This window comes from Nycticebus coucang, chromosome 1 (genome assembly GCF_027406575.1).
Source record: "Nycticebus coucang isolate mNycCou1 chromosome 1, mNycCou1.pri, whole genome shotgun sequence".
NCBI classification, from domain to species: Eukaryota; Metazoa; Chordata; class Mammalia; order Primates; family Lorisidae; genus Nycticebus; species Nycticebus coucang.
Window position 1 is genome coordinate 96,309,635 of NC_069780.1, and position 22,283 is coordinate 96,331,917.

The 22,283-nt window shown below is 37.9% G+C and overlaps 1 protein-coding gene across 2 annotated transcripts in view; it reads left to right on the top strand.

Annotated features, from left to right (window-relative positions):
- Window positions 1–22,283, top strand: part of FAT1 (FAT atypical cadherin 1) — a 120,277-nt gene that overhangs the window by 75,906 nt on the left and 22,088 nt on the right. For both annotated transcript variants that reach the window (XM_053584053.1, XM_053584062.1), the window contains exons 4-14: window positions 1,724–1,785; window positions 2,761–3,090; window positions 3,455–3,665; window positions 5,975–6,114; window positions 6,375–6,650; window positions 6,776–6,986; window positions 12,738–16,805; window positions 17,629–17,825; window positions 18,250–18,403; window positions 19,215–19,448; window positions 21,332–21,721. In XM_053584053.1, the coding sequence (XP_053440028.1) occupies window positions 1,724–1,785; window positions 2,761–3,090; window positions 3,455–3,665; window positions 5,975–6,114; window positions 6,375–6,650; window positions 6,776–6,986; window positions 12,738–16,805; window positions 17,629–17,825; window positions 18,250–18,403; window positions 19,215–19,448; window positions 21,332–21,721 (6,273 nt within the window). The remainder of the gene's footprint in view (window positions 1–1,723; window positions 1,786–2,760; window positions 3,091–3,454; window positions 3,666–5,974; window positions 6,115–6,374; window positions 6,651–6,775; window positions 6,987–12,737; window positions 16,806–17,628; window positions 17,826–18,249; window positions 18,404–19,214; window positions 19,449–21,331; window positions 21,722–22,283) is intronic.

Sequence of the window (22,283 nt, forward strand, 5' to 3'; positions counted from 1 at the left end):
TGAGCGCTGTGCAGAGCATTTGTCGTGAGCATATCAGGCTGTCCTCTACATGATGTTACCACGGATAGCTATTGGATGGCTCTCGGATGGATACTTCAGGGCAATTAGGTGGGACTAATCAAGGTGCTTTATTGTCATTCTCGAACTATTTAAAACCACAGTCAAGAGCAGGTGGTAAATTTTGATAGGAAAAGGGGGGATCAACTTAAAAGGTCTTTTAAACATCACTTTCACACTCTTAAGTACATGAGGCATTTTCCTTGAGACATTTGTAATCTTTAACTGTAGTTTGGAAAACTGCAGTATCTGGCTGTGATGCAGACTTACGTCATTCCTGTTAAAAAGAGTGCATTGCTTGGTGGAGTTGTGAGGGCAGTCATGTTGATTGAGATCTTTAGTAACTATTTAATGAAAAAAAGACTTTGAATTAGGGCGGTGCCTATGGCTCAGTGAGTAGGGCACCGCCCCCAAATACCAAGGGTGGCAGGTTCGTAGCCGGGCATTGTGGCGGGCGCCTGTAGTCCCAGCTGTTTGGGAGGCTGAGGCAAGAGGATCGCCTAAGCCCAGGAGTTGGAGGTTGCTGTGAGCTGTGACGCCACGGCACTATACTGAGGGCAATAACGTGAGACTCTGTCTCAAAAAAACAAAACAAAACACTTTGAATTAAAAGAAAACACAAAGTTCTCATTTACAATTAGAGAAACACTTTGAATAGTCTTTAACTAGTACATAGATCTATGAAATTAGTCAGGGTTGTAGGAGAAAAATGAAGGAGTGGATAGGAGTGGTCAGGCTAAGATGGAGAGAGAGGGAGTATAAAGGTATACTACTAAGATAACATCTGTTCTTAAATAAGAATTATTTGAAATGTTTCCCTATGGAAAAAGCACAGAATGCCAGGCAGGAGGAGGTTGAACCCCAGTAGTTGTCCTGCCGCACAGGCTTTCCTTGATCTTCAGGTCTGATGTCCAGGTCACTCAGCTGCTTGTCCATTGTTAACACAGGTTTGGAGAGCATATTTTAGTGGTTAGGGGAACTTGTTTGTTTTACAGAAATGCATTTTATCAAGTTTAATGGTCTTCTAGGTTCCCGCGTATGCTGACTGTTCCACAGTTATTAAAATTTGAGTTCCAGCGTGAAATTGAAACTCACAGATAGATATTCTAGTTTGCTGAGAAAATTAAAGACATAAAGAATATGAAATTTCTTTGAGAATCACTTATTTTCTAATTTTATAAGAAACGGAGCAATATTACCTGGAAAAATCATATTAACTCTTCATAACAAATTTTCATTTTTGAGGGTAGATCGTTCTAAGGTAATAAATTATACTTAACATTATGTTTTTCAGTGGTCCTTTTGAACACAATTACATGTTTTCTATAAATTCTCAGTTATCTCTGGAGCAGTTAAAGTAGATATGAATGACATGGAAATCCTCATAACTTCATCTCACTTTTTAAAAATCTTTTCTGACAAAATGTATATTGAAACTGCTAATAAATGGAAAATATAACTGGTTTGACTTTTTCCTCTTTCTTAATGCTTGTTTATTCAAGGTGTTTGAGTCATTAAAGTGAGGGGGGAAGTATTTTATTGTTTGTAGATAAAATAGTCATACCAAAAAATTAAATTTCTTTAGTAATCATTTTTTTCTTGAGGAAAAATGAGATTTTAATTGACCTTGTCATGTGGGTATTAATGCACTGTTGTCATTTTATAGGTCTCATCACAACAACATCAAGGAAACTAGACCGGGAACAACAAGATGAACACATACTAGAAGTAAGCTGTCTTTATTTTTAATTATTTTTAAAATATTTGTAAGTTATCATGGTAAAGAGTAATCATATTTCCATTAGCCAGTAGTCATACCTATTAATGTTTCATTGTATTATTTTCTGTCCATTAATAAAAAGGAAAGTAAAGAAAACTTTATGAATATAGTTTGTGTATCCCTTACTCCTGCTGCGCCATCCCTTCTTGGAATGCTGACCACTGTTGTCAGCTCGCTCTGTTCCCATCTTTGTACTTTATGTGTGCACACACAGGGAGCAAATGTGACTGCAGACATTTGGATTCAGTTTTCATTTGGATAAGTGATGTTTTACTGTATACCTTCTGATAAGTGGATGGTTTACTTAAAATGGAAATTAATTCCTTTTCCTAAAAATATTGATGTCACTCTGATTTGCTCTTTGTATAGTGAGTTGATATTAAATTTATTTATGGCTTAGCTCTGAAGCATTTAAAACTTCTGTATAAGAAAATAGCCAAAATAAAGTGGTGATTACTAGTAGTAAAAGGTATATTACTTAACACTTTAAAATGATGATTTAATATATTATATTGATGAAGCTTTAAAATTGAGAATTTATTTTTAGGTAGATAGAGTATATATTATTTTTAAGAGGACTCTTTAAGTATTAAAATCTTCACCTATCCTTCTACTGCCTAAATAAAGTATTACATTTTTGGCAGCTTAATGTTACGGTGAAGTAGACTTTACAGTTACAGTAGTTTAGGAAGGAGACTGTGTGGGTAGTAAAGTGAGAGCAAATAGCTCTTTCTGTCATGGCCTCCCTGAGTCCTTCTATAAAAATGGAGGAGCCACTTCCTCACTAGTCTGTTGTCAGAATGAGAGGAGGTGGTCTGTGTACTATAGAGGTTTACACAAATGTTGATTGCCTTTAGGAAGGACCCACTTTTGTGTAGGAGATCTTAAAAACATTTGTTTATCTTGTTACCATTAAAAAATAGGTTACTGTGACAGACAATGGTAGCCCCCCCAAATCGACCATTGCAAGAGTAATTGTGAAAATTCTTGATGAAAATGACAACAAACCTCAGTTCTTGCAAAAGTTCTACAAAATCAGACTCCCAGAGCGAGGAAAACCAGACCGAGAAAGAAACGCCAAACGAGAGCCTCTCTACCGTGTCATAGCTACAGACAAAGATGAAGGTCCCAATGCAGAAATCTCCTACAGCATCGAGGATGGGAATGAGCATGGCAAATTTTTCATTGAGCCAAAAACTGGAGTGGTTTCATCCAAAAAGTTTTCTGGAGCTGGAGAATATGATATTCTTTCAGTGAGTTAAGACCACATATCCTTTTAGTTCTTTACAAACGTGGACAATAAACCTAGTCATGTTTTTCTTCTCTTAAAGCTTTATTCCTAAAGTAAAATGGCCGTGTTTGTGATCTAACAATCAGGTTTGATAAAGGCTGAAAAGTACGGCTTTGTTTTTCCCTTTCAATTGTCATTCCAGTTGCTTATTATTTATATTGAGTGTGGTCACAAAGTGGTTCCTCTTTTTATCAAATGCTAAACACATGGTATACAAATATTAAATATTTGAAATTGTCTCACTTTAAGACTGAGCTTATCTATGCTTCAGTTATAGGATGTCACTCTGATTTGCTCTTTGTATTCCCTCTGTGCATATTTTATAGATCAAGGCAGTTGATAATGGTCGTCCACAAAAGTCATCAACCACTAGACTCCATATTGAATGGATCTCCAGACCCAAACCATCCCTGGAGCCAATTGCATTTGAAGAATCCTTTTTTACCTTTACTGTCATGGAGAGTGATCCAGTTGCTCACATGATAGGAGTGATATCTGTGGAGCCTCCCGGCACGCCTCTTTGGTTTGACATCACTGGTAAGCATTCCTGGTAGCCCTTGCCCAGGTTACACTGAAGAGAACCTTCAGAACCTGCACATCTCATGATTTAATATTGGAAATAAGACCTGTGGGTAGAGAGAATTTGCATTCCAGTATAATATTTTGATTGCAAAACCTTTCACTATATATTAAACTAGTTTAAATTGGTGCTCTCTGTCCACCTAGCCGTTAAGGTAAAAGTAAAGTTTTAAAAAGGCACATAAAGGAGATGTAGAACAACCTAAATGTTTTGTTCCAAAAACACATCTTCTTAATTTTTAGTACATGACCTATTTTTGTGAATATGTTTGAAACATTTAAAGTAGCTGTGCCTATGTGATTGTCATGTTGGGGATGGGGGGGCATTTTGCAGGTAAGAAGCTTGCAAATTTTGATTTGTATAACTTAAAAAATTACAGAGCCAGCTGTGGCCTTTTAGTTTTATCTCATTTTCAAGAAGAAGCTTTATTTTATTAGATTCATTCACCCTCTAATAATAAAATTTACATGCTTAATAAGCCATTTCTTCTCTTCCTCCTTTTCTGTCATCTAGTTTAGCTCACAATATAATGTAATACCCTATTGAATATACTTAAAAAATTTCACATTAAACTTTGGCATCTTAGTTTTTCTATTCATCTATTTCCTCACAATATTTTAATTACGAGGATAGTTAGGATCAAAAGTTTATGTTGTTCATCTCTGGTTGAAACTTTGTTTCTATTTTTCCTCCTCTGTCCTTAGCCATATTACTCCTAAATGCTCCTTCAGCAGGTAAAAGCTGATGGGACCCAGACTGTGGGGACCTTGGGTGCAAACAGAACAGGCTTTGTCTCTCTGCAACTTTAGTCAGAGGCTGGACTATTGTCCCAGTTTGGGGTAGTATATGAAAGTGATGATATCATCAACACCTGTGAAACCATTGCAATTTTGTTTTGAGAGAAGAAATAAAAATACTATTTTCGTAGTTCAGCTATAATCAAAATAGCTTACTTGCTTCTGTTAACTCTAATCAAATAGCCAGTTCAAGAAGCCACTGTTGTACAGGACCTGACCTGGCTGTGTAACACTCACTGCATTTGGGGCTCGTTTGATTGACTGTCCTTATTCTATGCTTGCCTTCCATGCTTGCTTGCTCCTTTTTGGCTGGCCAGGAGACACACTTGCCAGCGAAGTTTTTTACATCTTTCAGATGACCTGTGACCTGAACTGTACAGCAGAAGGTATCTGCTGAGATCACATAATTTGCCTCAGATTATGAGATCTAAAATAAAAGCATTTTTTTTTTAATAACTTTTTTATTTCTGGTGACTGTCTTCCATTGCTGTTTCTTTTCATGGTGCGCACATTTTCACGTATTCCAACTATAAACAAGTTGACTTTTAATACATCCCTAGATCCATAGTTTTACATTTTATTTAAGACTATATATGTATGTGTGTGTTGTTTTTGGTTAGATGTAGTAATGTAATAGAACTTCATAGTGACATTAAACATTTCTTTTCATTCCATCGCATATCATTGATATAAATAGCTCAAGTTCAGTAGATTTGAAAAGAGAGTTTTATGTAGAATATAATTGAAGATATATTTGGATAACCTTAATAGGACAGAAACTTTTGCTTCCTTAAGCTTTGTATTTGGCAAAAATGGGAAAATAATTTCTTTTCAGGTAGTGTATAGTAGCCAGAACTAATTGAAGTTAACTACCATTATTTTTTTCAATGTTAACATTTATTTTTATTAATTATTTTGCTATGCTTAACATATGAAAAAAAACATTTCTTTTTAATACTTAAACTTTTATTTTTTATTTATTTTTTATTATTTTTTTTTTTTTTTGCAGTTTTGGCCAGGGCTGGGTTTGAACCCGCCACCTCCGGCATATGGGGCCAGCGCCCTACTCCTTTGAGCCACAGGCACTGCCCAATACTTAACTTTTAAATGGCAAATGACGTTTCATATAGCTGCTGAGATAAGAGTTGAAGAGATACTCAGAACCCCTAAAAAAGAAAGTCGAAAGTAACTCACTTGACAATATCAGCAGTGTTTTCCTGTTTTCACAGTTGTTTTCTTGCTTTCTCTCAGTCACTTCCTTAACAACTGGGGGTTCAATTTTGCCTTAGTAAGCATTGTCTTCCTAATTGCCTGCTCTTGTCTTTCAAAATGCTTGCTGCTTGGAATCACTTTGATCAGTATATTGTAAGTTTTTTTCCACTACCATTAAATATTAGAAAGCCACAAAATAATGACAAGTCTTCATCCTGTGACTTGCTTTTACTGATTTTTGTCCTTACTTAAACTAGGTGGCAACTTCGACAGTCACTTTGATGTGGATAAGAGCACTGGAACCATCATCGTTGCCAAACCTCTTGATGCAGAACAAAAATCCAACTATAACCTCACAGTTGAAGCTACAGATGGAACCACCACTATCCTTACTCAGGTAAGTGAATTATTAATGATGTGTTTGTGAGAGGAAAGAGTAAGGTAGCATTCTGATGAAAGGGTCCACAGGCTGGGTGAGAAATTAAGTTTTAAGAAGTTTTTGATTCTAGATTTTTGTTGTTTACATTTCTCTCATACCTGGGTTTCATTTTGCTAAAATATTATTTTGTATCAATATACATATGATTTTTTCCTGCTTTAAATATTAAAACATAATTAGGAATTTTATTATGTGGGTTACTTTGTTATTCATTACAGGTATTCATCAAAGTAATAGACACAAATGACCATCGTCCTCAGTTTGCTACATCAAAATACGAAGTTATTATTCCTGAAGATACAGTGCCAGAAACAGAAATTCTGCAAATCAGTGCTGTAGATAAGGATGAAAAAAACAAACTCATCTATACTCTGCAGAGTAGCATAGATCCGTTGAGTCTGAAGAAATTTCGCCTTGATCCTGCAACTGGTTCTCTCTATACTTGTGAAAAACTGGATCATGAAGCCATCCACCAGCACATTCTCACAGTCATGGTAGGGCATTCTGCTTGTTATTCTGCCACCACTTTAGTCCTGAAAAGTCTCATGTATTTGAGAGTGATTTTTAATTATTTATAAGGAAACCCCCCAACCGGTTGATGATGTACTGATTCTTTTAGGTACGAGATCAAGATGTCCCTGTAAAACGCAACTTTGTAAGGATTATTGTCAATGTCAGTGACATGAATGACCACGCCCCATGGTTCACCAGTTCCTCCTATGAAGGGCGGGTGTACGAGTCTGCAGCTGTCGGCTCAGTTGTGTTGCAGGTTACAGCTCTGGACAAAGACAAAGGGGAAAATGCTGAAGTGCTGTACTCGATTGAATCAGGTACTCTTGGAGCACTCAGTACTTGCTGGGGTCGACTTCTTTTCCTAAATTTATTCTGGGTAATGAAGCATTTCTGTATATCTCTGCAAAAACACAGCTTAGACTTATTTCTAGCTACAATATTTTTACATGTTAGGAGAAAGAAGAAGATTTTTTTAACTTTTAGCCCATCACAGAGCAAAGGTAGAGTCTTAACTAAGTTCAGGTAAAGTTCTTGGGGATTCATGATATTAGCATAATTTTCTTGAAGATTCACAATATTAGCATAATATAAGACTGAGAAGTCCTGTAGTAAAGAAAACTTTGACTAATTCGGTAATTCCAAAATTAGTATAACCATACCTTTTCCTCCATGATATCAGTTAACTATGAAACACACTCGGGAAGGTGCTGGCTTAGTAATTTAACATTATACTTCTTTGTAGAGTATTTTCTCTTGGGCAGAGCAGGGTATCCCATGACAGAATTCTGACTAAAGCCATGCCAACTGTCATGCCCCTCCTACCCTTTCCAGGTCTAGCCTTTTTTGTTCATTTACCTTTAACCAGTTGAGTTTCATTCATAGAATTAGGTAGTTAGAATAGCCACCAGAGTTGGATCTGGACTAGAAGAAATGTTGAGGACTCCATGGACCTGCTAGAGCTAGGCATGAGGCAGCAAGGGACAGGGAGACCACTGGGACCTGCAGGTCAGGATGGCTCTTCTAAGAATGACGGGGCAGGAAACCCTGAGTCTTATGGGGAGGGCAAGAAGTAGTCATGGCAAAGTGAAGGTTCTAGGTTCTTTTGTGTACTGCCATTCCTGCTTCATTTGTGCATTCCACTGGTAGGTCAAGCTGGGTTCATGGGCCTGGTGCCCTGTTGGGAGTACTCATGCTTTGCGATCGTGGGGCTGCCACTGGTTCCAGTCAGAAATCACATTGCTTTGAGACTTTTCCTTACCCGTGCCAAATACTACAAATGAGAGAAGGCAGTTCACAGTTTTCTGTTTTCCTCAGTGCCACTGTTAGTACCACGTATATAATCTCTTTCGGTCCTCTTTGCAGTAAGTTCAGAGAATTAAGAGCTTCTATTTAATTTGACTTTAGTTTTTTAAGTTTATAGCTCTATATGTTTAGAAATCATCTCTTCTAGGAATTAGAATTCATGGAGGTGTAGATTATACATGTAATCAAAATCTCAGTAAATGGAGAATAATTATAAGAATACTTAACTGATGTGTTTCAGGTAGTTAAACAACTATATTTTTATTTCTTAATGTACTTGAGACTTTGTTTCCCGTAAAGTAAGCAAATTGAGTTCATTATTCATAAATAAGACCTTACATAGTGCCTGTGGCTGCAGCATTAAAATGTAGTGTAGGTAGTGCTTTGAATAAAGTTTAAGGTATTTTCCCACTGGTTCAGAAATTTAGCAGTTAAAAAAAAATAGTGCATTCCATTGGTGCATGCCTGAACACTTCAATAAAGTAATTTTGTCATAGACAAACTGACGGTTTTATGTAGGAGAAAATGTTAAACTTTCCCTTAGCTTTCACATAATTTTCAACAATTGGGTGGTTAAAATATGATTGTTGGTGTCTGAGTAAAAGTATGTGCATTCTTTGAATGCTTGTAGTGACAGATGGAATTAATAATTTGGTATTCAAAGAATGGAACTCTGTCTCCCCTCAAAGAATAGATAAGACCAGTAGGCTATTCCATTGTAGAATTAGGACTCTTTAGAAGAAGATATTTTTATCATTTTGCTAATATAAAAATTATGTTAAATGATTGCTTTGTGGGAAACCACTGCTGTTAAAATGCAGTAAAATTGTGTGTATACCTGTTGGAATAGTATGAACTATGAAATGTTCATATTGCCTTTCATTTCGTAGTTTATTCATAATCATCTACTTCTAATTTATGTCAGATTACATTTAGTAAAGTTCAAAAGACTAGTTATAAATTCAGTTCATAACTGCGCATGTTTAATTATTAGTAATTTATTGAGCAAAAGGTTTGGTCTGATTAGGAGTCTTCAGGGAAAAAGGAATTAATTAAAAGATATTTTTGAGTTTTGTGCTAGAGACACATCAGCCATGCTTTGGGCTACATGATGTTTTCTTTATGTCATTTTTATTTTTATTTATTTTGTTTTATTTATTTATTTTTATTTATTCTTTTTTTGAGATGGAATCTCACTGTGTCACCCTGGGTAGAATGCTGTGGTGTCATCACAGCTCACAGTAACCTCAAACTCCTGGGCTCAAGTGATCCTCCTGCCTCAGCCTCCCGAGTAGTTGGGACTACAAGTGCCTGCCACCACACCCAGCTAGTTTTTCTATTTTTGGTAAAGAAGGGGTCTTGCTCTGACTTAGGCTGGTCTTAAACTCCTGAGCTTAAGCAGTCCTCCCACCTTAACCTCCCAAGAGTGCTGGGATTATAGGCGTGAGCCACCGCACCTGGCACTTTGTCTTTTTTCAAAAGTAGATAATCGGAATACCACTTTAAAACTGTTGTTAATGCCTTCTATTAGATAGAAGATACTTAGTAAATACACTCCTTGATTAGAAATGGTTTTCTTTCCTAAACCTAAATATAATTGCCTTGAAAATTGATAGAAGTTGCCATCCTATTGGACGTTCAGCAGGCCCTTGCTGTGACTGTCCACATTGTGTCCACAGGGGAAGAAAGAGACCCCCTGCACAGCTTTGTGTAAGAAAGTGATAGCTTAAGAGCAAAAATTATCTGTTTGTCTAGCTACATGTCCCTGTTCGTAAGTAGAGAGCAAATTAGGATTACATATAAGTTGCTGGTGTATCAGCTGCAGTTAATGAATGATGCAGATTCCCCACTGCATTATTAATTCATTCACACATACCATGCATGTAAAAAAAATGTCAATGTTTGGTGAATGTATCTATTACTAAACCAGGCCAGGGCATACTCAAGCCACCCAGCACCCCTCAGTGTTCCCCTCATGAACATGATAATTGCTTTCCCATCTATAAAAGTGATGGTTTCTGCCTCATATCAATATCACATCACTAATGGCGTTCCTATTTATCCTTATTATCAGTGACAAGCTCAGAGTCACTCGTATCAAAATCAAGATACCCCAGATAATAAAGACTGTTTCTCCAAGGCCGATAAAAAACGAGATTATAATATATATTGTAAAGAAAATCCAAGGTGAGGGCGGCGCCTGTGGCTCAGTCGGTAAGGTGCCGGCCCCATATACCGAGGGTGGCGGGTTCAAACCCTGCCCCGGCTGAACTGCAACCAAAAAATAGCTGGGCGTTGTGGCGGGCGCTTGTAGTCCCAGCTGCTCAGGAGGCTGAGGCAAGAGAATCGCTTAAGCCCAGGAGTTGGAGGTTGCTGTGAGCTGTGTGAGGCCACGGCACTTTACCGAGGGCCATAAAGTGAGACTCTGTCTCTACAAAAAAAAAAAAAGAAAGAAAATCCAAGGTGACAAGATGGAAGAACCATGCTGGGACGTCACAGGAGCCCTTGCAGGCACACTCTGAGTAGGGCGCACTAGAGTACAGCATGGGAAAATGAGTGAGTGGAGAAGCAGCAGGAACAGCTGAGGACGACAGCTATGGGAGAGACACACCAGATGTGAGGGCTGTGTACATGGCAAGTGTGCTCTACTGGTTTGGGGGTGAGGAGTTTGCCAGCATGACTGGAGGGCTGGAGGCAAGCTGGCAAAGAGTTTTCAGCCTGAACACACTGCGGATAAAACCCATTCATTCCTCCATTGAGGCCTTTGCTTTACTGTCAAAATAAGATTTCCATGTACAAAATAAGAGACATGCATATAGAAGAATGAAAATAAGATGTGGTAGGTCAGTTGCTTTATGGGTACATAGACTGAGAAGTTTGAGGGGTGGGGATGGGAACAGTTGCCATGGGTTCCCACAGGCTGCGTCAGGCCAGGTGGTCCATCAGTGTTGGAGGGTAGGGGTGATAACACAGGTAGCACGAGGAAAGGATGCTGGAACTCTGATGACTGCCTACAGTGCTGTGAGAGAGGACCTGGGATCCACGGCTCTCATAATTACACACAGAGCAGAAATTAGCGTCTGAGCAGCCTGGCTGAGGCAGCAGGTCCCCATTATGGGCCAGGTTCAGCTCCAAGCTCCAAGCTCCAGGGCCTGGGCAGAGCCTGTGTCTCCACCAGTTGTAGATGAGGCACTGCCTTGGGGCCTAGACTCAGAGTCAGGCAGACTTAATGAAAACCAGGCTGGATCTGCCCTCTGAAAAAATGGTCATAGTTTTTTGGAAAATGTATGAAAGGAAGGAAGTGAAGACTCTAGAGGAAGTGTTTGCTGTTAAGGACACGGAGAAAGAAGTGCTCGGTCAGTCCTCTGGTTTGCAGCTCATGCTAAGCAGTCCTGCTCTGAGGAATGCCACACTAACTGCAAAGCCAGAGGAAGAATTTGAGAAGGCGGTTAAGTGGCAAGTGAACTTTGGTTTGGGTAAGTGTAACAGTTCACATGGGGAAAATAAATTCTGTGCTATAACAAGGATAATGAATTCTGAGCACTCATTTATGAAACAGGAAAGGGTGGAGGTTTCATGGCCAAATCAAACCCAAGGGCCCAAACACTGCCTTCATCTATCCAAAAGAGCTATAGAAAGCTACCGTTTTTTGTTTTTGTTTGTTTTTTCACAAAAATTTCAATCAATGGTACAAAGCTAGGGAATATTGTAGTGTCGCGATAGCAGGTAAGTACATATACAGTACAGCCTGAGAAGGTGCAAAGAAAAGCAGGGGAAACAACCCTCTCAGAGCAGCCTCTCAGCCAGCACTGTTAACAGTTTGGGCCAGGTAATGTCTTGTAAGGGCTGTCCTGTTCACTGGAGGATACTAGGAAGTGTCCCTTGACTCTAACCTCTAGGTGCAGGAAGCCTCTCTGCCTGCAAGTCTGGTGACAACCAGAAATGTCAGCAGACATTGCCAGGTGTCTCCTTCAGAACAAAATCGTCCCTACTTAGAACCACTGATCTAGAAGATAAATTGACCTGGAAAAGATTAAAAAGGAAATGTTGTTAAAATCTTCAAAACCTGTAAAGCAGGATGGGTTACACAAAGTTATTCATCAGTTTGCTCAATATTCAAAATAAGGGGCAACATTTCTGTAGCATCATGAAAGTTTTCTCATTGAATTGACATATAGGTGGTCCTTGAGTTACAAACACAACTAATGTATGACTCCATCTAAGAATGGAGGCTATTACAGACATAGCTGGTCTGTCCACTAATAACAGTAGTTAAATACACCTGTTCCAACTTACATACAAATTTGACTTGAGAACAAACCTACAGAACCTATCTTGTTTGTAACCTGGGGACTACCTGTAATTTTCTTGTAATGAAGTAGAATCTTAGGAATTTGTGAGTTAAGACTCCTGAAAATATAAATGTGTTCTAGAAGGATTTTGGAAAATTATTAACTCAACTGTTTTATGGAAGAATAACCGTATCCTTCCCTAGTACATTCCCACCTCAACCCAGAAAGTGAGTTTGGGCTTTATGTACAGGGTGATATTTCTTCATTTGCTTGCTTTTCATAATTTAGGAAGAAAATTCTGGAAAGTATATGTTGTTTTAGATGGATAAAAATAAAACAAGTGTTATCCCTCAACTTTCTCCTTAATTTCAGAATATAATTTTTTAAGATCTCTGTATTTGTTTCTGTTTCTCCATCTACTGCTTCTATTGCTCTTGGTAATTTTCTCTAACTTATTTTTTTCTCTCTTTCCAGGAAATATTGGAAATTCTTTTACAATTGATCCCATCTTGGGCTCTATAAAAACTGCCAAAGAATTAGACCGAAGTAACCAAGTGGAATATGATTTAATGGTAAAAGCTACAGATAAAGGCAATCCACCAATGAGTGAAATAACTTCCGTGCGTGTCTTTGTCACAGTTGCTGACAATGCCTCTCCTAAGTTCACGTCAAAAGAATATTCTGTTGAAATCAGTGAAAATGTCAGCACTGGGAGTTTTGTTGGAATAGTCACTGCCCATAGTCAGTCATCAGTGATATATGAAATAAAAGATGGAAATATTGGTGATGTTTTTAATATTAATCCACATTCTGGAAGTATCATCACTCAAAAATTCCTGGATTTTGAAACTTTGCCTATTTACACATTGATAATACAAGGAACTAACATGGCTGGTCTATCCACTAATACAACCGTTCTAGTACACCTACAGGATGAGAATGACAACTTGCCGGTTTTTATGCAGGCGGAATATACTGGACTCATTAGTGAATCAGCCTCAATTAACAGTGTGGTCCTGACAGACAGGAATGTCCCTCTCGTGATTCGAGCAAGTGATGGTGATAAAGAATCAAATGCTTTACTTGTTTATCACATTGTAGAACCATCTATACACAAATACTTTGCTATTGACTCTAGCACTGGTGCCATTCATACAGTGCTAAGTCTGGACTATGAAGAAACAAGTATTTTCCACTTTACTGTGCAAGTGCATGACATGGGAACCCCACGTCAATTTGCTGAATACGCAGCAAATGTGACCATACATGTAATTGACATTAATGACTGCCCTCCCGTGTTTTCCAAGTCAGTTTATGAGGCATCTCTTCTGTTACCTTCATACAGAGGAGTAAAGGTCATCACAGTAAACGCTACAGATGCTGATTCAAGTGCCTTCTCCCAGTTAATATATTCCATCACTGAAGGCAACATTGGGGAAAAGTTTCTAATGGACTATAAGACTGGTACCCTAACTGTACAAAACACAACTCAGTTAAGAAGCCGCTATGAGTTAACCATAAGAGCTTCTGATGGCAGATTTGCCAGCTTCACCTCTGTTAAAATCAATGTGAAAGAAAGCAAAGAAAGTCAACTAAAGTTTACCCAAGATTCCTACTTTGCAGTAGTGAAAGAGAATTCCACTGAATCCAAAACATTAGCTGTCATTACTGCTGTTGGAAATCCAATCAATGAGCCTTTGTTTTATCACATCCTCAACCCAGATCGCAGGTTTAAAATAAGCCTCACCTCAGGAGTGCTGTCAACCACTGGCATTCCATTTGATCGAGAACAACAAGAGGTATTTGATGTGGTTGTGGAAGTGACGGAAGAGAAAAGGCCTTCAGCAGTAGCCCATGTTGTTGTGAAGGTCACCATAGAAGACCAGAATGACAATGCACCAGTGTTTGTCAACCTTCCCTACTATGCTGTTGTTAAAGTGGACACTGAGGTGGGCCATGTCATTCGCTATGTCACCGCTGTAGACAGAGACAGTGGCAGAAACGGGGAAGTACGTTACTACCTTAAGGAACATCACGAACACTTTCAAGTTGGACCTTCTGGGGAAATTTCACTGAAAAAGCAATTTGAACTTGACACCTTAAATAAAGAATATCTTATTACAGTGGTTGCAAAAGATGGAGGAAACCCAGCCTTTTCAGCTGAAGTTATTGTTCCCATCACTGTTGTAAACAAAGCCATGCCTGTGTTTGAGCAAACTTTCTATAGTGCAGAGATTGTAGAGAATGTCCAGATGCATAGCCCTGTGGTCCATGTACAAGCAAACAGCCCAGAAGGGTTGAAAGTGTTATACAGCATCACAGATGGAGATCCTTTTAGCCAGTTTACCATTAACTTCAATACTGGAGTTATAAATGTCATAGCTCCTCTGGATTTTGAGTCCCACCCAGCATATAAGCTGAGTGTACGAGCAACTGACTCCTTGACTGGGGCTCATGCTGAAGTATTTGTGGACATTGTAGTGGAGGACATCAATGACAACCCTCCTGTGTTTGCTCACCAGTCATATGCTGCCACCCTGTCTGAGGCATCTGTTATTGGAACATCTGTTGTCCATGTGAGAGCAACAGATTCTGATTCAGAACCAAATAGAGGGATTTCTTACCAGATGTTTGGGAATCATAGCAAGAGTCTTGATCATTTTCACATAGACAGCAGCACCGGTCTCATTTCATTAGTCAGAACCTTGGATTATGAACAGTCTCAACAGCACAAGATTTTTGTAAGGGCTGTCGATGGTGGTATGCCCCCATTGAGCAGTGATGTGATTGTTACAGTGGATGTCACTGACCTCAATGATAATCCACCACTCTTTGACCGACAGATTTACGAAGCCAAAATCAGCGAGCATGCTGCTCCTGGGCAATTTGTGACCTGTATGAAGGCCTATGATGCAGACAGTTCAGACATAGACAAGTTGGAATATTCCATTCTGTCTGGCAATGATCATAAAAATTTTGTCATTGACAGTGAAACAGGGATTATCACACTTTCAAACCTTCGCCGGCACACCTTGAAGCCATTTTATAGCCTTAACATTTCTGTTTCTGATGGAGTTTTTAGAAGTTCAGCTCAGGTTCATGTGACTGTAATTGGAGGCAATTTGCACAGTCCTGTTTTTGTTCAGAACGAATATGAAGTGGAACTAGCTGAAAACGCTCCCTTACACACTCTGGTGATTGAGGTTAAAGCCACTGATGGAGATTCTGGCATCTATGGTCAGATTACTTACCATATTGTAAATGACTTTGCCAAAGAAAGATTTTACACGAATGAGCAAGGACAGGTATTTACTCTGGAAAAACTCGATCGAGAAACTCCAGCAGAGAAAGTAATTCCAGTGCGTTTAATGGCTAAAGACACTGGGGGGAAGGTCGCTTTCTGCACCATTAACATCATCCTCACAGATGACAACGATAATGCACCACAGTTTCGAGCAACCAAATACGAAGTAAACATCGGATCTGGTGCTGCCAAAGGGGCATCCATCATTAAAGTTCTTGCAAGTGATGCTGACGAGGGGTCCAATGCTGATGTCACCTATGCCATTGAAGCAGATTCTGAAAGTGTCACAGAGAACCTGGATATTAACAAACTGTCTGGTGTAATTACTACAAAGGAAAGCCTAATTGGCTTAGAAAATGAGTTCTTCACTTTCTTTGTGAGGGCTGTGGATAATGGGTCTCCACCAAAAGAATCTGTTGTTCCAGTCTACATTAAAATTCTTCCACCCGAAATGCAGCTTCCAAAGTTTTCAGAACCTTTTTATACCTACACAGTTTCAGAAGACATGCCTATTGGAACAGAAATAGATGTCATTCATGCAGAACATAGCGGGACTGTTCTTTATAGCCTGATCAAAGGGAATACCCCCGAAAGTAACAGGGACGAGGCCTTTGTGATTGACAGACAGAGTGGGAGACTGAAACTGGAGAAGGGCCTTGATCACGAGACAATCAAGTGGTATCAGTTCTCCATACTGGCCAGGTGCACTCACAATGACAATGAGATAGTAGCTTCTGTAGAGGTTAGCATCCAAGTGAAAGATGCAAATGACAACAGCCCAGTCTTTGAATCTAATCCATATGAGGCGTTTGTTGTTGAAAATCTGCCAGGGGGAAGTAGAGTCATCCAAATCAGGGCATCTGATCTGGACTCTGGAACCAATGGCCAAGTTATGTATAGCCTGGATCAGTCACAAAGTGAAGAAGTCATTGAATCTTTTACCATTAATATGGAAACAGGCTGGATTACAACCCTAAAGGAACTTGACCATGAAAAGAGAGCCAATTACCGGATTAAAGTGGTTGCATCAGATCATGGAGAGAAGGTTCAGCTCTCCTCCACAGCCATTGTGGACGTCACCATCACTGATGTTAACGATAGCCCACCACGATTCACAGCAGAGATTTATAAAGGGACTGTGAGTGAAGATGACCCCCCAGGGGGTGTGATTGCCATCTTAAGCACCACGGATGCTGATTCTGAAGAGATTAACAGACAGGTTACATATTTCATAACAGGTAAAAATAAAATCAAACTAACTGGTTTAACTTAAAATCAAATTCTTTTTTTCTTTTTCTTTTCTTTTTTGAGACAGAGTCTTACTCTGTCACCCTGGGTAGAGTGTCATGACATCATAGTTCACAGTAACCTCAAACTCCTGGGTTCAAGTAATGCAGCTGCCTCAGCCTCCTTAGTAGCTGGAACTACAGGCACCCACCACAATGCCAGGCTAGGTTTTCTATTTTTAGTAGAGATGGGGATCTTGCCCTTGATCAATCTGGTGTCAAATCCTGAGCTCAAGCAATTCCTATCTTGGCCTCCCAGTGTGCTGGGATGACAGGCGTGAGCCGCTGTGCCTAGCCTAAAATAAAATTCTGTATAAATTCTGAGATACACATTTTATGAAAATTAGAAGTGATGGAAGGGATTGATTTTAGTTAAGAATATATAAAATAAATAAAAATAACATTTGTTAAAGCTCCATTTTTAGTTTTTTACCAGAGCAAAGCTAATAGTTGTTTCAGTAGGAACTCTACTGACTGTATAATAAATACGTATTTTTTTATAATTAAAAGGAAATAACAATAGTGTTAATACAGGCTAAATTAGTATTTAATGATCTGTGTTTTATTTGGTTTAATGCTGTGTTCATACATTTTAACACTGCTTTGATTTATTGTATAAATTAGGAAAGCTATTATGTACCAAATATAAATTATTTTTTAAATCTTTAGTTCTTCTAAATATCATATGTCTTCTGGGCAGTTTATTTTTGCTATTACTTATTTTTCTCCTTCTCCCAACAAATTAGACTTTCATCTTCCTCCATTGATTTAATAGGAGGGGATGCCTTGGGACAGTTTGCTGTTGAAAATATACAGAATGAGTGGAAGGTCTATGTGAAGAAACCTCTGGACAGAGAACAAAAGGACAATTATCTCCTGACAATCACAGCAACTGATGGGACCTTCTCATCAAAAGCTATGGTTGAAGTGAAAGTTCTTGATGCCAATGATAATAGTCCAGTTTGTGAAAAGGTAGGCCACTCTTTCCTTAAATTTGTGTATTATTATTTGGTTATGTGTTGGGAACATTTGCTAACTGAATTCCTGTATTTGGAAATAAGCACGTATGATGCAACAGGTATTTGTTCTCTCCAATTTTTAGGTTAAATATGGATTGCTACTTAATTTTCACATAAAAGTTTAAATCAACAATATATAATGTTAATTCTGTAGATTAAATGGCGACTCAGACTCTTTCAGAAGTGAAGAGTTGGTGACTGTTCCATGACTCCTTGTTTTACATGTGGTTTGTGAGAAAAAATATTTTAAAAAGCTCTTTAGATTTTAACTGTAGTCATTTCCCATGGTCTTTGTGGCCAAAAGTAAATGATTTATTTTTTGTTATTCCCTTGGCAGTCATTCTGACCTTTAATATTTTTTGCTAAAATTTTTGTAGACATTATATTCAGATACCATTCCTGAAGATGCCCTTCCTGGGAAATTGGTCATGCAGATCTCTGCTACAGATGCAGACATCCGTTCCAATGCTGAAATTACTTACACGTTATTTGGTTCAGGTGCAGAAAAATTCAAACTAAATCCAGATACAGGTAATGATGGGGTTTGGGACAAAATAAATCATGTGTTTCAACCAAATCATGTATTTGGGTGATTTTAGATCATACCCAAAATTTGAGATTACATTTTATCCTTTTCAAATGTATGCTCCTGCAGTGAAACAGAAATCATTTAAAAATCGAAGCAGCAATTTAATGTGTGAAATTTGGGGTGATGTAAAAAACTTAACCACAAAAATATTACCTATTTGAACCAAAGATTTAAAATTTAAAAGATGTTTGTACAAATTTTTTTTTCATGTGTAAAAAAAGACTAAGAAATTAAAATATATCTCAGACTTTCTGCTTTATCCATTTTATTTATGTAGGATGTTTTCTTGATTTTATGACATATTTTTGGTCTTTTTATAGTTAAAATGATTCGTGGTATTTCATTAATTTTTAAATAGAGTTTTCTTATAATTTGTATTTTGTTAAAATTGTAATCAAGTAACAGTTTTCTTTTAAGCTTTTAAATTACCTCCTAATTGTGAATATAGGAATCTAATTTTTAAGTTAATTTGAAAAATGTTTCAGTTTGTTAAATTGGGTAGCTATTACATTAGGAACCATATAATTAATGCAGAAGAGCCTAAAGCCTCAGATCTCTCTGACTTGAAGAGAAAGCAGCTGGCAGGATCTGGAAACTTGTAACTCACTGTGCTCATGCCGCAGCTTTATCATTGATAAAAATTATCAGAGGAAGGCTGCTACTCGAGATTTTGTAATTATAAGAGAAAAGGTGCTCAGTTGAATGCTCACATCTCACAGTTCACATCTTAAATTTTTGTTTGTTTGCTTTTAGGTGAACTGAAAATATTATCCCCCCTTGATCGTGAGCAGCAAGCAGTGTATAATCTTCTAGTCAAGGCCACCGATGGCGGGGGAAGATTCTGTGAAGCCAATATTGTGCTCACATTAGAAGATGTGAATGATAATCCTCCCGAATTCTCTGCTGATCCTTACACCATTGCCGTGTTTGAAAACACAGAGCCTGGAACACCGCTCACAAGAGTGCAGGCCACAGATGCTGATGCAGGTAACCTCCAGAAGATGCTTTTGCCTTCAGACTGATTCTCTGAGATTTTAGGAGCCTCTGTTTTTTTTTTTGTTTTTTTTTTTTTAAATTGTTAAATCATAGCTGTGTACATTAGTGCAATCAAGGGGTACAATGTGCAGGTTTCATATACAATCTGAAATATTCTCATCAAACTGTTCAGTATAGCCTTCATGGCATTTTCTTAGTTACTGTATGTAGGCATTTGTATTCTGCATTTAGTAAGTTTCGCCTATACCCATACTAAGATGCACCATAGATGTGGCCCCACCCATTACCCTCTCTCCACCAAAACCTTCCGCCTCCCTTCCCCTTCCTTGGCCCTTTCCCCATAGTCTTGTGCTATAGTTGAGTTATAGCCTTCATGTGAAAGCTATAATTTAGTTTCATAGCAGAGCTGAGTACATAAGATACTTTTTCTTCCATTCCTGAGATACTTTGCTAAGAAGAATATGTTCCAGCTCCATCCATGTAAACATGAAAGAGGTAAAGTCTCCATCTTTCTTTAAGGCTACATAATATTCCATGGTATACATGTACCACAATTTGCTAGTCCATTCGTGGGTTGATGGACACTTGGGCTTCTTCCATGACTTACACACAATCTACAAACACATGAAAAAAAGCTCATCATCCTTAATCATCAGAGAAATGCAAATCAAAACTACTTTGAGATACCACCTAACCCCAGTAAGAGTAGCCCACATAACAAAATCCCAAAACCAGAGATGTTGGCATGGATGTGGAGAAAAGGGCACACTTTTACTCTGCTGGTGGGAATGCACACTAATACGTTCCTTCTGGAAGGATATTTGGAGAATACTTAGAGACCTAAAAATAGACCTAAGTCATGGAAGGAGCCTCTGTTTTAAAACACATCCCAAATACAGCCTGTTTAACTCACCTTACCTCATGCATATTGAATAGCCCATCCTTGTCAAAGAATGAAGTCTTTAGAATAATTCTTTGTTGATGAATATGTAAAGTCCTAAATCACACCCAGTGAACCTATTATTGTTATCTGTGGTGTCACTAAAATTTTGGTTAGTGACTATATTAACTGATCTTCAGATCCCATTGAAATTAATGAAGTGTTTTTTTGTGGATAAACCATTAGTGACAAAGAGAGGTTTGGGGCATCATTGGAACATAACAGAAGCAAATGTTATTTTGTTAAAGTTTTACAAATCTGTGAAAACTTTTTATGGAGAATATAATCATAACATTTTGATAGCACAGAATAACTTCCTCAGCCATCTTGGAGGTTTAAAATCCTTTATTCAAAATGCTTGGGACTAGAAATGTTTTGGACTTTAGATATTTTTGGACTTTGGAATATTTGCACTAGACTTACCAGCTGAGCATCCCAATTCTGACATCCAAAATGCTCCAACAGACATGTCCTTTGAGCATCATATTGGCACACAGAAAGCTTTGGATTTTGAGCATTTCAGATTTCTAGATTTTCAAATTAGGAGTACTCAACCTATTATACCGAAGAATTCGAAGAATAGAAAAGTGTTACTTTTCAAATAATTGTCACTGAAGCTAAATAATAAATATCATTTTAAAAAGTCTGCTGGGTACTGTAGCATAGACTCCTATATAAAATAATTTAGAAAGCCAGATACCTAGGAAATTACATATATATTTGTTTTAACTCAGTAAATTACTGATCCAAAAACTTCATACAGGGTGTACATAAAGTTTGTGTGCAAAATTGTGGACATCCAATATATCAAGGTCATAGTCATAAGTTTTAAGGAATGTACATTAACATTCTTATATACATTATATATTTTTAAAAAGAATAAATTTAAATTTCCTTATATAAAGCCTTCTGACTTGATCTCATGTCTCAATAGGATTGAACCGAAAGATTTCCTACTTACTGATGAACTCTGCTGATGGCCAGTTCTCCATAAATGAATTATCTGGTATTATTCAATTAGAAAAGCCTTTGGATAGAGAACTCCAGGCAGTATATACCCTTACTGTGAAAGCTGTAGATCAAGGCTTGCCAAGGAGATTGACAGCTACTAGCAGTGTTACTGTCTCAGTTTTGGATATAAATGACAACCCCCCGGTGTTTGAATACCGTGAATATGGTGCCACTGTGTCTGAGGACATTCTTATCGGAACAGAAGTTCTTCAAGTGTATGCAGCAAGTCGGGATATCGAAGCAAATGCAGAAATCACCTACTTGATAATAAGTGGAAATGAACATGGAAAATTTAGCATAGACTCTAAAACAGGTAAACTACCGTATATATGAGAGGAAGCCCTTCCGCCACAATGGCTAGACGTGCTTATCACTTTATCTTGTACTGACAAATTGGTCAGTCAGTGTTCTAAAAAGATAAACCTTAAGTTTTCTTCTAGTAATCATTTAAATTGGGATTGAAGTGGCTTAGAAGATTTCAGACTATAGTTGTACATAATAAGATAAGGTTACTTTTCTGGCATATCTATTATAAACTACAACCAAATTAACTTTAAAAAGAATCTCATTTTAATAGTTTAGTTATGATGTCAGGTATACCAAGTTAGTAAAGAGAAGAATGAGTAACAGTAGAGGACCTTGTGTAATTACACCTTTTATTTTCTATATCAAAACTCTTGGGAAGTAACTTCTTAAGTAAAGCAGTAGTTTTGACCTCTTTGATTTACGCTGCTATAGTTGGCTTCTGTAGATCAATTAAATTTTTTTCTTTATCATGTTAGTTGTTCATAACAGTTAGAGTACTTTGAATCACACTTACAGAAAGGCTGCCAACAAGGTTAAAAGTCAGGAATGTTGACTCTCGCTGTAAACAT